General features: G+C 41.6%; 1 protein-coding gene across 1 annotated transcript; it reads right to left on the bottom strand.

Moving 5' to 3' along the window:
• Positions 1 to 1132: 1132 nt before the first annotated feature.
• LOC146362355 (uncharacterized) lies at positions 1133 to 11809 on the bottom strand. Its single transcript, XM_084920242.1, has 2 exons — positions 11639 to 11809; positions 1133 to 7444 (listed from the first exon to the last, which is right to left on the bottom strand). Exons 1-2 carry the CDS (start codon positions 11655 to 11657, stop codon positions 6591 to 6593), a joined length of 873 nt encoding a protein of 290 aa, XP_084776368.1. The 5' UTR covers positions 11658 to 11809; the 3' UTR covers positions 1133 to 6590.
• Positions 11810 to 15719: the final 3910 nt, after the last annotated feature.

Raw genomic sequence — 15719 nt, 5'->3', positions numbered from 1 at the left:
GTTAGAAAACTACTTCCGGGCGCGATTTTCACAGTAAAATAATCTTTCAAGTTTTTTTTTTTTGTTTTTTTTTTTTTTGAATGATCATTTTTTTCACTTTAGTTTCAAGTAAATGAGAGGATGTAAACTCATTTACCATTTACCACATTTCATTCTTTGTTTTATTATTATTAGTAGTAGTAGTAGTGGGAGTAGTAGTATAATTATTAACAAGTAACTGTCACATATAAATATATGTGGCAGCTGATACTCAGCTGCATTAACTATGGTGAAAGATTTACCTTTAGTCAGAGACGATCTGAGGAACAGATTAGTGAGCACCTGAAGGCTGACAAGCGAAGAACGTCTCAGCTGTTTGGTTTGCAAGTGCAGCTTTTAGTGAGACTGAGTCTTTAAAATTTGAGCAGTAACACAGGAGTGAGCACGAGCTCTGTAGTTTCTGTAAGTGAACGTTTACTTTGGTGTGAACAGTTTGTTACTGTGCTTGTTGGACCTTCTCGTTCAAACACCAGGTTGATGCTGCCAGCGTCTGCTCCTCCTTCCTGCTACATGTGATAGAAAAGACTGTATATAAAGAACAGAGGCACCGTGAGGTCGCCCACGTTTATGGACGGCAGCTTCTGCACTTTGGCTGTTGCCGTCTTTTTCTTGCTTTTTGTGTTTTTCAGCAGCCTGGCTCTGATACAGGGTTAAATTTGTGTTCTTTCTTCTGACTGCTCTTTTCTGCTCTGTGGGTCACACCAGGTCATATTTTACAATGTTATCAGAAACATTTCTACCAACCTGTGATCCTTACCATTTCCATTCTGGTCTAACAGCACGAACACAAACAAGCCTCGTCTTATATTACTTAAAGGATCATCTGGTATTGCTGCAGAATTTAGTTCAATCGTGGTCTTTCTGTTCTTGACTCTTCTTGTCCCTCTCATCCTGTTGTTCTGTTTCTTGGTGCTCGCTCACTGTGTATTTATGACTTAAGCAGAAGGACTGAACCTCCAGCTTGTTTTTTACAGGTTTCTCCTGTTGTTGCTTTGTTGGGGTGTTGGAGTGCCTTTGGCTTTGTCTCATGTGAGGATTACATAAGTTACATTTGAGAAGCGTTAAATGGAAAATGTCAAAACGAATAACAAAGGCATTTTAAACCATTTTAATCACATTGGTCAATAATGAATCATACTGTGCAGCACCTCAACGTGACGCGTTATACTGCAAACAGACGACGAAGACAGAAAACACTGAAACTAAACCGACATTAAACATGAAAACATGTTACTACAAACGATGTTCATGTAATACTAAAATATGACAAAAACAAACATGAGAAAAACAAACTGGAATGTGTGGCTCACTGTGCCGTGCATTATCCATGATGCAATGACTCAAACATTCATTGCAACCACTTTAGTAAAGTTGAAATCTAAAATAAATCATCCGTGCATTTTCTTCCGCTTATCTGAAGTCGGGTTATGGAGCCGACAGCAGGGGCGACCCGACCCCCCTCTCACCGCCTCCTCAAACTTATCTGGAGAAACATCGAACCTTCCCCAGGACAGCCGACAGACGTAATCTCTCCAGAGTGTCCCGGGTCTACGCCGGAGCAAATCAGTTCCTGTTTTTCCGACTACTACTGGAACACAGTCGATGCGGAAGTGCGGAGCAGCTCCGAGGTAAAAGGAATGCAGCACTAAAGTCAGGTTTAGTGGATGAGTGCTGGTTGTGAGTAACTGAAGGAAAGCTGGACATGTTGTGCAGTCTTGACTATGCGCTCAGAACCAGAGGCAGTATATCATCCCACAGACAGTATCTGCTGTGGTGCATTTGACCTCGCTGTGGGTTGACCTTCTGAGTGGCTCTGATTGGATGCCCCAACATGCACAGAAGCTTGAGACTGTGACTCTTCACCTTACACTTAGCGCCCTGAGAGGTCAGCGCAAACATCTGCAAACTTTTTCTTCCCTACAAAAATCAAATTAACCACCTGTATTCATAAACATGGTTTTTTTTTTTTTTTTGGGGGGGTTGCCTGTCCCGTTTGGATCTTTAGCCATCAGAATTGTTGTCTGAAGGCCAAGAAAGATGCCAAGTGGATCATCATGGCCTTGCCATATTGGTCCATTTGATTGACCTTTATTATAATTATGTATTTATTTTATTTTCGTTTTTTAAAGACGGGACAGACATGACTGGGGGATAGGACAGGGAGAAAGAATGAAAGAAAGAGAGGGAGAGAAAGAAAAATAGAGGGGAGAAGAGACGGTGAGAAAGGGGGGAAGAAGAAAGAAGAAAAAAAAACACCTGGATCACCTGTGTGGAGATAAAAAAACAGAAGAGAAAACAAACAACAAAGAGCAACATAATAAAAACAGCACCATCACAATAAACTAGCTAACAGTAGATACTTTTTTAATTTCACCTGTTGAGAAAGAAAAAAGAAAACAAGAAGAAGAAAACGAGAGCAATATAATAAACAACAACATCACGATGATCTATGGGAATATGACAGTAAATATTAAACATTATTGTGCAGCACGTAAGATCGACAGCGCACAGTGTGCTTTGAGGTAGGAGCCAAAAAGGGTGTAGTTTGTGTGTGTGATCACCCGTGTGTACACCTGTGAGCATGGACGCGCTTGTTTTTAAAAGGTTCCTTCATGTAATGATCTGCTAGAGGGTGTGGGGGAGCCACAGCCCCGTCCTCCAGGGCATGAAGCAGGTATGGAGGAGATCAAGACTCCAGACATCCAGAGGCCCCCAGAACACAAGAGACCAAGGAAGACCAACAGAGGGGCAGCTGCGCCACTGTCCCAGAAAGAGCTGAGGAGAGTCCCAGATGAGGGGTCACTCAGCAGCCGCGGAGCAGAAGCCAGGGGGGGTTGCAGTGACGTGCCCGTGAGCTCCGCCGGCAGCCAGCTGTGCCTGAGTGACCGAGCCCCAGGCCGAGAGGCCGAGGGCACCCCACCCCCCAAAGGGGCCCGAGCGAGCCCCAGGCTCCAGGCCCCGATAAGCAGCCACCAAGGAGTGAGCCGGTGTGTACCTGGACGCCCACCCCCGGACACAAAGAACCACCAACGCACCGATGTCTGAGGGAGTCTGCCACTGGCAGGGGGAGTGGTGGGGGAGATAGGCCTCCATACCTTAGAGGGCCTGAGATGTCCCCAGAGAGGTGGCGTCTGATACCCAACCTGACATATAGACACAGACATACAGGCACACACAGATACAAACATCCATTCCCACCCTCATGCTCTCATATGCACTTACTCAACACTCACCCAACGTGGAGACAAACATAAAGAGACACTGTACACACAATCACACTCCCCAAGCGTACTCTGAACATAAACATGTTAAGGTACCAGAGTCTGTTGCTGGTGTGCTTCCAGATCAGTTACCAGCTCTTGTTTCATGGCTCCTTTCTACATGTAGTGACAGGCATGGCTGTTGGAGGAGATGATTTAAACTGGAAGTCTTTTACCCACGTTTGATAGTGGACAAAGATTTATTAAAGTTATTCTAAAACCTCTGATTCTTTTTCCCTTTGTGCCCTCTCCTGTGTGGACTATCAGCCCACTCAGGTACCATGAAACAATAACTGTGCCATGCTGCTGCTGGTAACACTGCCTAAGAGAAAATGCAAAGACTGTCTTCAAATCTCACTATATTTACCAGCTAACTGTAACACGTACAAGCCAAAAGGCTGATTCTGTTCATCTGGCTGCAGCGTTTGCAGTGAGAGAAACGTTTCATCATCATTCAAGTCGGTCAGAAAACGCTAATCCAGATGAACAGAATCAGCTTTTTGGGATTTCCTTACCTGGATGGTTGAGCATGCATCCAGACAACATCTAGCATGTTTTGCAGCGATAAAATCATTACATTTAGTGTGAAACTAATGAGCAAGCCTGAAAAGAAAGCAGCATTTTTCGAATCGACCGCCTCACTCTCTAAATGAGATTCTTGGTGTAAAAGTTTTTTAAGAATGAAAATGTCTCCTGCACTTCAACAATAATTGAAAATCATTCAATTCTGCCCAACTCCGTGTACTTCCTGCAACTAACTGATAATGTTCATAGAATGAAAGTTAAACCTTTAATGAACATTTACAAACTGTGGTGTCTGTTATGTACCCGCCCCTCCTTTACCCCATCGGCCTTTAACAGCTGAGGGGTAAGAGCAGCTGATCCTGAAGGTTCAGAGGGGAGGAACTCAGATTATCCATGAAACGACCCACACTGGATTGATTCATGTCCTCCATCTTTATTCTTTTGATGTCTCTGTTTCAGAGGCATTGATATGGAGAAGCTTACTGACGGCCACTGATTCAGCTTCATTTGAAAACAAACAGAGGAAAAGTGGTTGAAATCTTCACAGAAAGTTCCAAAATTATGTTTCTGTGACTTGACTTCAGTGGTTTTTGTTCTTGACTTTGTGTTTAGTGTGAAAGACTGTTGCCTACTGAATGTCCTGATGCATGCTCAGTCATCCAGGTAAGGAAATCCTAAATTTGATTCTGTTCATCTGGACATTTTCAGTGGGAGAAACGTTTCATCATCATCATCAGGTGACTTCTTCAGTCTCAGCTGACTGCAGGTTTCCAACCTTATAAAAACATCTTATATAAACTAGCGCCACTGACTAACAATGGGCTGGGAGGTCATGACCACTGATCAATGTCCATGAGTCCCATTCACAGAGAGTTGGGGAATGGCTGCAATCACAGCATTGTAAGATGGTGACAGATGTACCCTTAGGCCCCTCCTCCATTCAGAGATGGTCTTTCCCTTTTTCATGTAAATGGCCTCCTTGACTCCGCCCTCAAACCAGCGTTCCTCCCTGTCCAGGATGTTACATCCTCATCATTGAAAGAGTGTCCACTAGGGATGGGTATTGATAAGATTTTCACGATTCCGATTCCATTTTCGATTCTGTTTAACGATTCGATTCTTTATCGATTCTTTTTAAAAAAGGAGAACACTAAGGTCGATTAGCTTAGAACTTTGTTTTATATCTTCTCTTCGAACAAGATAGAAATTTAGGAGTAACATGGCCTTACAAACCCAACAGTGAGATCATAAGAGATCCAGCCTACGGCTCTTCAATGGGGCGTCACAGGGTCCCCAGGAAAAAAAATTGTAAATGTAAAATAATAAAATAAATATTCTTCTGCAGCAATAACAAAGTATAACATAAATTATTCTGTAGCAATTACACAAGAATATCCAGTAATGTCCCTGCCTACAATTAAACACATTCACTTACCGAAAATCATCTGCTGTGGCAAATGGGTGCAAGCCTTTGACCACAAACTGAGTCACTGCTCGGTGACATTCGTCTATCCTGGCCTGAAAGGAGACGCTACCGGTAGACTGCAGCAAGAACTGCCAGCATCTGAGCCAGACTCTGTCTCTCTCATCACGGTCACCTAAATGCACAGTAATGGCGGGTTTTGTAATAAGGCAGATCGCGCTAACATAATATGCACTGTTAGTAGATTATTTACCTGCCGCATTAACGGGAGAGGACGTGCAAACGTTACCGCTGCTGCTGGGTTGAGATTCACGAGTCCGGAGCGAATTAAAAACACGACATTCATTTAAGGTCATCGTGTGTTTTGTGAGCAAATGCTTTTGCATATTCGTAGTGTTTCCTCCCTTAAATGAAATATCTACTTTGCAAGTATTGGAGGTGTGAATAGACTGCAGAGTCCTGGCATCTTTACCACAGTGAATGCTTGAATTGTATTTATTGGCATATACCTGACATTCAAAGCTAAGATTCAGCACACTGTGTTAGAGGCTGGGACTTGATGAATTCATCAAACATCCATCTTTTGAGTATTAAATTTCAAATTGCATTAATAAACAGCCATCATGTCAAAAATAAAACTTGATCATCATTTATGTCCAGCTGAGAATGAATCTGGGCGCTCATGTTACAATAAATGAACTCAAATCAAATCTACAGTCTTAGCAGCGCACAGTGATATAAGGAATGAGAGAACTGACAGCTATTACTTTAATCACCCCGTCTCAGTTCTGTGATGTAATGTGGTAACATCTGGACTGATGTGTTTACTGTCAGCATTTTAATTGCTAGTTTAAAGGCTGTAGATAGAGATATATATATATATAAATAACAGGTGAAATAAATTTTCGATTTGAAGTATTTATTAATGGATTGATAACTCATTTTGAAATATTGATTTAAAAATAGTGTTTTTATTTTAAATGATAAAATAATAAATTACTTTAGTAATGTTTCGATACACGTGGCTCTTGTGGTCCTCCATAGCTGATGAGAGTGAGCGATGATGCTAATGACATCAGGATGTTTTCATTACTTCTGAACTTCATAAATTTGCCTCCAACAAACCCCCCAAAAAGAAATCCAGAACTAAACGTGAATCTGAGCATTTTTAAAGAACACACACTGAAAAGACACTCAAGTAAAAAAAAAAAAAAGAAAAAAGTTTCTTCCTGTCTCAAGTTAGTCGTTGACCAATGAAAACACTCTGAGCATCTAATTCATCAAAGAAACATGAAATCATGATTATGTTTGAAGTAAACTTCATAACTCAGCCGCTGAAATCACTAGGTGAAGTGTACAAACACAACTACTTTGTCATTGTGAGGCCGAGGCATTAGCACTCGGTTTCGGGCTGGTTTCGGACTGATACACTTGTGTCTGTTCAGCTGATAATTCCAGGTGAACGTCTTGAGACAGGTACTGCAGCTGAAGTTCTTCTCCCCACTGTGAATTTTCATGTGAGCGTTCAGGGCCGAGCGGCAGCTGAAGGGTTTGCTGCACTCGGAGCAGCTGAACGGTTTCTCTCCCGTGTGAAGCGTCATGTGGTTCGTCAGCGCCGCCTTCTCCATGAAGCATCGGCCGCACTCGGAGCAGCTGAACGGTTTCTGGCCCGTGTGAGTCCAAAGGTGTTTTTTAAGACTTCCGCTCTGAACGAATCTTTTGTCGCACTTCGGACAACCGAACGGTTTCTCTCCCGTGTGGCTCCGTTTATGCCTTAACAGGTGTGCCATGCGCTTAAACGATTTCCCACATTCGGTACAGATGAGCGCTTCTTCGCCCGAGACACATTTCATATCCCCTGCGAGCACTTTGCTTTCTTCCGAGCTTGAAGGTTCACTGCTCTCCTCCAGATCTCCTTCATGGACCTCCGTCTCCATGTCCTTGTCCTCAGGATCTAAACCTGGATCTGGTGCTGGTCTGCCAGCATCCTCTCCTCCCACAGAGTCTCTGCGCTTCTCAGTCAGGGTGTGATGAAGCTTAGAGGACTGAGGTTTCTCTTCATCCTCTTCACTTTTTACAGCAACAGGACTGAATGTGAACTTGATGATGTCGACCTCCTCCTGTTCCTCTTTGATGAAAACTCCCTCCTGCTCCTCTTCATCACCAACTATTACCTTCTGGACATCTGGAGGTAAACCTGAAACACAGACATTAACACTGACATTACTCAGTGTCACTGAAACCACAAATACTACATGCAGATGATTTGTGACAGCTTGGACTTGTTATTAATCTGCTTGGTTGCACTGTATTCACCATCTGCTTTAACACAGTTTGCAGACACAGCAGTGGACACAGGAGGGAAGTAAAGCAGACGCCTAAGAAACACTTCCACTCAGACGTAGAGTGGCACAAATGTGTTTCATACACTGAGCACACATACAGGTTTTATTGAGATTACTTATTTTATGTTTCTATGATGAAGTGAAGAATGATCAGAAGCATTTCATAAGATTCCAAGACCTTTATTGGAAAATAGAGCCAGGATTTACAGTGGTGAACCCTCTTCTTAACTTCAGCTGGATATCAGCTTCAGGACCAAGTCCTGATTGATGGACATCATTCCTGCCTCCTCAGAGCTCCAAGCTGATCTTAGTTTTCCTTTTAAAGGAATGCTTGGCTCAGCAGAGCTCTGACTGTTTGTCAGCCTGGCTACAGTGCTGCAGAGAAATCTAGGCTTGTTCTTATTTCCTTCAATCGGTGAGATGTTCTAGGTTTAAAGAGGGCTTTTTTATGAAGCAGCAAACTGGCTCTCCAGGCTAAATGATGATCTTCTAAATTAGTATGACGCCATTTCTTCTCCAGATGCGCATTTGAGAATTATACCAGGGTCAAGTACTTCTAATCTGAGGCTTTCTTTTTCACAGGAGCTACAGTATCTAGAGTTGTACGCAGTGAAGAAGTAAAACTATTAGCAAGATAATCGACCTTTGTGGGAGTTCTAGCTGCTCTACACTGTGTTGGCACGAGGCATTGAAGATCACAACAGTGGAGGAAATATATCCTTAGACTTAGTTACAGCGCTTTCAGAAAGACATCTTCCTTCTCTCACCCCAACCAATCACAGCAGATGGCCCCGCCCCTCCCTGAGCCTGGTTCTACCGGAGGTTTCTTCCTGTTAAAAGGGAGTTTTTCCTTCCCACTGTCGCCAAAGTGCTTGCTCATAGGGGCTCATATGATTGTTGGGTTTTTCTCTGTATGTATTATTGTAGGGTCTACATTACAATATAAAGAACCTTGAGGGAACTGTTCTTATGATTTGGCACTGTGTAAATAACAGTGAATTGAATCTACTCCTGTGTAATCCAAAAATATAAAAATAAAATACATGTTATTGCATTAAATCTTCTTTTCTTCTATTTTCCTGCTGGAGAAGATCCAGTATAACCTTTTCCCTCCTCCTTAGGATTTCTGTGACCAAAACTCTCTAATATCAGCTGAACTTAAGTAAACACTGAATAATCACAATCCTAAAAGCTGCAATACAAAAACAGACATTACTAAAGCAAAATAAGATATACAGAGCCCTACAGAAACTTTGACCAGGCGTTTGGACCTGCCTCAGTCTGGAATAGCCAAACTCAAAATGTACCCATCTGGACAGCATGATGGAGCTCTCTGTGTTATTGTTGGGTCTAGAGCAGGGCGATAAGACCAAACATATTTATCACGATATACATTTGAAAATTTGCGATAACGATATAACTGACGATATAATTGACACTAGACAAAATACTTTACCACAACTTTATTAGTGCAAAAAACCCATCAATGTATTTTCACTTAAACAAGCAGCTGTTTTTTATGTGCATTAAAGTTATATAAAAATGTAACAATACAAATGCAAATTCCTCGCTGACAGTTTAACCAAAAGGCGTTTCCAGTGGAAACTGGCCAACATATCCTCAGCATAACCATGTATAATATCCACAAAACTTAAAAAGAGGTTATACACACACAACACGGTAACATTATGTTGAAGCACAGTACGTATCACTCCGCGAGGCTCCGCCTACGATAGCCGTAATGCTCCGACAATCCATCGAGCGGTGCGGGTTCGTAGCTTAGCAAAGTCGTACTGAAACATCTGACAGATTTTCGAGCACCGTGTACATAAAATCGTTTCGAGGTCATAAACACAACCAGAGTTCATACATAAGGCACACGGGATTATAAGGGGCTCTGTCGACTTTCAGAAAAATCAAAGGATTGATTTTAAGTGCCGTATTTTCCAAAAACACGGTAATAACGACGGCCCGCTAGCATGCGCTACCATAAATAGTGCTTTGTTGTGTGTCTGACGGACGAAAGCCAAACCAGTTCCACACCACTGAAGTTGCAGCATTTTTACAAACCAGTTCTGGTTCATCCGATTCACTCAACGATCCGCTTTCGCCCTTCTCATTCTCTGTTGCCGCCATGCTTTTTCCGCGTATGAAAACAAAGGCTCTGCACATGCGCGTTTTACCCATATTCTATTTTATATTTCATTTTCTTATCGTTGCCCAACATTACGATATGGTACGGTATGATATGCCCCAGCCCTAGTTGGATCTTTAACTTACCGTATAAAGCACCTTGAGGCAACTGTTGTTGTGATTTGACACCATATAAATAAAATTGAATTAAACTGAAAAACGCAAACGTGATAACTAAATGGCTCAGAGATTTAACATTTGGATCCATGGCCTGGAAACTCCCAACATCTTAATCATCAATCATAATTAAACCAGTATTTAAAAAGCAGAAGCCCAACTGAGGCAGCAATGATCTCCACTCAAGAAAGGTCAGCACTGTAAACACCGATTCTTCACACCATACGAGGGCTGTGCAATATGACCAAAATCTCATATCCCTGTATAAAATATTTATCATCCCGACAGTGATTGCATTTGTCTCTAACCATCAGGAACCTTCACGTTAACTTTTATCAAGTGGAAAAGTGTTAGCGTTCATCCTGCAGCTTCACTGTGTTTGTTATGCTAACATAGCTGTGTCGCTAGCAATCACGTAGCACATCATTATATACCAGCTAGCCCAACTTCAGTAACCCTACAAACGTCACTGCTGTTTAGTTTCCTGTCTTCATTTATGTTGGAAGTGATAGCAGAGCTGTACGTTTGAATTTTTTCAGAAATCTCTCAGTCAGAACATGCTATATCATGCTTAGGTAACTAGCGAAACTAGTAAGCTAACTTCCGCTAGCTTCCTGCTAACTCTGTTAAATGTAATAAATTCTGTTTTCATGGATGCCTGGATGTTAAACTTAATTGTTACACCTGGTAAAGCAGCAACGCTGATCATTTTATTAAAGATGAAAGAATTTAGACAGTTTTTAGCTCTCAGTGATGCTGCAGTGTTCGTTTGACTTTGGGATTACTGCCCGCTTGCATGTTCTACAAAAAAATGTGCTTTGTTGTGTATCTGAGGGACAAACACCAAACCAGTTCCACATCACTGAAGTTTCAGCATTTTTACAAACCAATTCTGGTTCATCCGTTTCACTCAACAATCGGCCATGTGCGTATGAAAACAATGGAACTGCGCATGCCCGTTTTACCCATATTCTATCTCGATATTTCATTTTCTTATCGTTGCCTAACATTGTACCGGTATTACCGTAAACGGTATAATATGGCCCAGCCCTAATTACATCCTTTACTGGAAAAAGCTGGCAGGACCCAGAGCACCTGATTAACAAACCGATGTTAATTTTGTAGCTGCTCTATCCACCGCCGTTTGTTTTACAGAGAAAAATCTGCAGAAAATCTCCAGTCGTATTAACATATATTCAACTTAACTTAATATTAATCAACATATACACCATCATAACAGTTTTTTGACAGCACAAAAGCACAGGACAAACTTCAGAATGCTGATAGGCTCGCTTGTGGTCTCTGGTTATCACCGACGCTTGTGGCACACATAGAGGCTTTAATGTTAGAAAGTGCTTGAGCAGGTGCGATCGAAGCTTGTAGTAGATCACTTTATCATATACTAGCAGGTCTGTGCTGCTGTTCGTGGAAACTGACTAATATGCGGATGCCACAGTTGGAACACGAGTGTATATATAAATAAATGTCAGCATTTTAAGTATAATTGTGAGGCTCCGGCCTTCGGGCTGACAACGAGACTACACCCCAGACTGAAGATAATCACACACTTTGACCTGCTGTCTTTAAATCACCGACACGTTCTGCCGTGACTTCCTGAAATGTTCCGTTTACTGCTGCTGAACTCCGACAGCCGCATCTGTAGCACGATGCTAACGTTAGCTTAGCAGCACTAGCACAACACTGAGCCTGTTTCCAGCAGCAGCGACTAAACTAACCTTCTCTTCTTGCCTCCATTTCCGCTTTTAAATCCACATCCGGTGGTTCACTGTGTCAGTCCACCTCTGCTCCGTCCACAGAACTGGACTCTGGAGAACTTTCTGGATCCAGCTGTAATTCTCTCTGCTAAGCGAGAACAGCGTGAAGTCCGCTCAACTGGCCGCTATCACTTCCGGCACATTTTTCAAAATAAAACCACAACGATAAAGCAAGCCCATGTCATCAGAATCAGAATCCTTTATTAATCCACATGATCCATAAGGAAATCATGTGGTTACTGTTGCTCCGAGACAACAACAGTAACAATCTGGACTAAGTTAAATATTACAATAAATTACAAAGTTGCAAAATTTAAGAAAGAGCTCTAATATATACAAAAAATAGCTTTATTATAAAAATCCAGAATATTACAGACATTAAATATATATTATTGTCATTTTACTCTCAACTGTAAAACTTTGTTATTTTGACTGGTAGAGGATGTGCAGATATTAAGGGTGTACATTAGATGGAGAGAGAGCCACAGGCAGGAGTGATTTCCTCAGTGGTGCATTTGGAAAATCTTAGTGTCTCACTGAACACACTCCTGTGACTGGCCAGCACCTCATGAAGTGTGACGCCACCTTAAGAGAATCCAGCTCCATCCCCACAACATCACTGGCCTTTCAGATCAGCTTTTCCTGCTGCCCCAGCATGACACAGCATAGAGGATGGACTCATAGAAAATCCTGAGCATTGGCTGAAAGAACAGCCTCAGCCCCTCAGAAGATAGAGTCCCTGTGAGTACCTGTTTGTGCACACAGGTGTACACACAGGTACACCTAAGTACCTTTGTGTACCTGAATTAATGAAGTCTTGTTCTTTCAGTAATAATGTGTTAAATTTCCAGCTCCTAATTAGTGGTCTGACTCTTTTCTGTGTCAGAGAGATAGATTCTGGTGCAGGATCACTGACAATGACAGGATGAATCTGAATGCCTGTGATGCTGCTAACTAAAAAAGCAGCCTAAACCAGATTATGAGTGGTGTAGTCGTGAAAGCAAGGTGTCCCTGAGAGTGGGGTGATGTGAAAGCCAAGCATCGCAAAGACCAAAATTACTCATGTATTGTTTAAGAACATCCTTTGACTCACTGCTGTATTGAGCCTTTCAATTTCTGGATTAAATACGAGGATAAAGTCTCCTCCTATTATAAAGTGTGGTGTCAGAGTCATCCGACAAGGAAGAAAAGAAATAATGAAAAAAGGAGGAGTTAACAACATTTAGAACTTTTATTTTGAAAATGTATATATTTCTGCTAATTAAAATGGCTATGCCTCTTTATTTTAAATTGTAACAGGCTGAGTAAGTTTGAGGGAACTGTGGAGAAGTGACTGTGTGTCCAGATGTTTTGGATATACGTGTCTCCTGTCTGCCTGTAAGTCATCTAATCGGTTAGTAATTTTAAGCCTCTTTTCCCTTGAACCAACTCCACGTATTATCCATGTGACAAACCTCAGTGTGGTCATGTTTGAACTAACTAGTTGAGTGTTAGGTTTTCACTAGTGATGGGTAGATGAGGCCTCGTGAAGCGTTTCAGCACATTCCCCAAACTGTATCGACACTGTGTCGACACAGTTTTGCTGTTTTGCTCCATACTGACACCTGCTGGACCTTAAATATCATTGCAGGCAACTTACTTGAGACTCACAACAGACACTGATTCAATGACCTGGTCATACTTATATACACTGTATACACTGTAAGGTATTGTACTTTCCATGGAATCATTTTATATCTTCTATATTACAAATATTGTAGACATCTTTAAAATATATTATGAATGACATTAAGTGAAAATTAAAATGAAAGTATTGTGAATGTAATATTACCCATTTGACTCAGAGTTTATTATAAATTTCTATTCAGAAAAATAGGTTTATCCAATGTTTTTGCATTCAGTCTATTGCGTTTTTTGTTTTGTTTTTTACACCATTTCCCCAGCTTTGGAAAACTCACAGGTACAGATGAAGCTGGGGTACACAAAAGCTGTAAAGCCAGGTGGATAAGGTTCTGATAAGAGGTCTTCCTATTCCCTCAGTACGTTACACTCTCTCTCCACAATACTAAGGGGTTGGCAGTCCTTTATAATAAAATTCAGGACTGCCTGGTCCAGAGCAGTCTTCCTAGATGAAAATAATAAAACACATATTAATTAAAAAAAATGATGATAAAGATGTTCAGTGTCTATATAGGCCTACCAGTGTTCATTCTCGGTGTGTTTGTCTCCTCATTTTCATGTTTGGCTCTGTAATGCCTAAACACTGAGGAGGTGCTTTTGTTTGTGTAAGAAAGCTCCGCAGAACAGATGCGACATTTAACCTGCATAAAATGAAATAAATAATTTACACTTCAAGTCACATTGCTGTTTTTTTTTCTATTCTGATAGATTACACTGAAACAAAGACAGACAAACTACTACCTTATTTGCAGTTAAAAGATCAAAATGATCCCACACAGCGGAAACATTTCTTTTTCTTTCGGGCTCCATTTTGTTATGGAGAGATGTGTATTATTTTTTTTTTTTTAATCTTTGCGAGAGTAATTTTGTGTTTTTTTGGTGGCGACTCATTCCGTTGGCAGATGCGGATGCGGTACCTTTTAAACACAGTTTGGCGCGTTGGCAATGTGCGATACAGCAGCTGTATCGATCACGTGACTTTTTCTTAAAGCGACGCACGCACCGATACAGGCATCGCTAGATGAGCTTGATACATGCGTCGGTGCGTCAGTGTTGCTGGACCCATCACTACTTAACGGTAGGTTCAGAACAGGGCAACTTCAGTTCGCTTCGACATTTGCCAGCGTTTTAAGTACGTAACTTTAGCTAGTTGCATCACACTGTACACTTGCTTTTTGCACTTCTTATCCTCTTGTCCTTTTACTCTCTCAGGGACGAGAATATGGACTCAACTGCGAGGGGCGCGCAGCTGAGCCTCCCTGGCCAAAATGTTAGTGGCTCCCGAGGTGGGTACATCCATTATTCAGTTCATTTGTGTAAAATGTAGTTAAAAAACATAAAAACACAAAGGTACAGTTCACACACAAAAAAAAAAATCATAATGCGTCTAGGACAGCGGTCCCCAACCCCCGGGCCTCGGACCGGTACCGGTCCGTGAGTCGTTTGGTACCGGGCCGCGAGAGTTGAGGTTCAGGTGTGAAATGTATAGTTTTCAGGGTTTTTATTGGTTTTCAGCGTTATTTTGTTATCGTTTTTATCGTTTACTCGGTTTTCCTGGGTCTTTTCACGTGTGTTATGAATATTTTTTCTTTTTTTCGGTACCGGTACTAGTTTTATTTTGTTGTATTTATCCGCGACACCTTAAAGGCCGGTCCATGAAAATATTGTCGGGCATAAACCGGTCCGTGGTGCAAAAAAGGTTGGGGACCGCTGGTCTAGGATGTAAACACTTTAAACGAAATATCCAGAATGCTTCTCTTTTTTCTGACAAAATTAATATTACCACCTCTTTGACTGGGTTTAATGGCTTATCAGGGTTTTGTCTGGAGTATTAGGGTCCTGGAAAGCTGGGGTTTTTTTGTGTTTTTTTAGCTAGCGCGGCTGGCTAGCGCAGCTTCGCTCAAAAGCACCCGGGCTTGGCTTTCAGTGAGGCGGCTCACACTCGTTTCACCCCCCGATCGCTCGCAAATAGTCTGTGTCTCAGCTGGACTTATTTTTCATTTATATGGGCCGATGATTCATTTATTCATTTTAGTAACGGTATAAACAGTGAAAGGTGGTTGTCTAGATGCTGGTCGATGTGGGAAAAATAACTGAGTTGTTTCGTGGTGGCTAACGTGGAGCTACAGGAGGCCAGGCCGAGTAACATTGCGTAGAGACAAAAGTGGACGAAAGAGAGGCAAACAAGTATAATTATAATGTAACATAGACTATATCGATATAAACGATATTGTCACATCTCATATCTCGTATAAAAATATATTGATATTTTTAAAAACCTCGCCCAGTCCTAGTATAGAAAGATTCAATATCAAAAGTGCACAATATTATATCTGTATCAAATGATGGGAAGTCTTTGAGG

This window comes from Perissodus microlepis, chromosome 22 (genome assembly GCF_051167445.1).
Source record: "Perissodus microlepis isolate ML-2025 ecotype Zambia chromosome 22, ASM5116744v1, whole genome shotgun sequence".
In the NCBI taxonomy this organism is placed as follows: domain Eukaryota; kingdom Metazoa; phylum Chordata; class Actinopteri; order Cichliformes; family Cichlidae; genus Perissodus; species Perissodus microlepis.
Note: the sequence above shows the minus strand (reverse complement) of the source record. Positions and strands in the feature narration are given on the sequence as shown.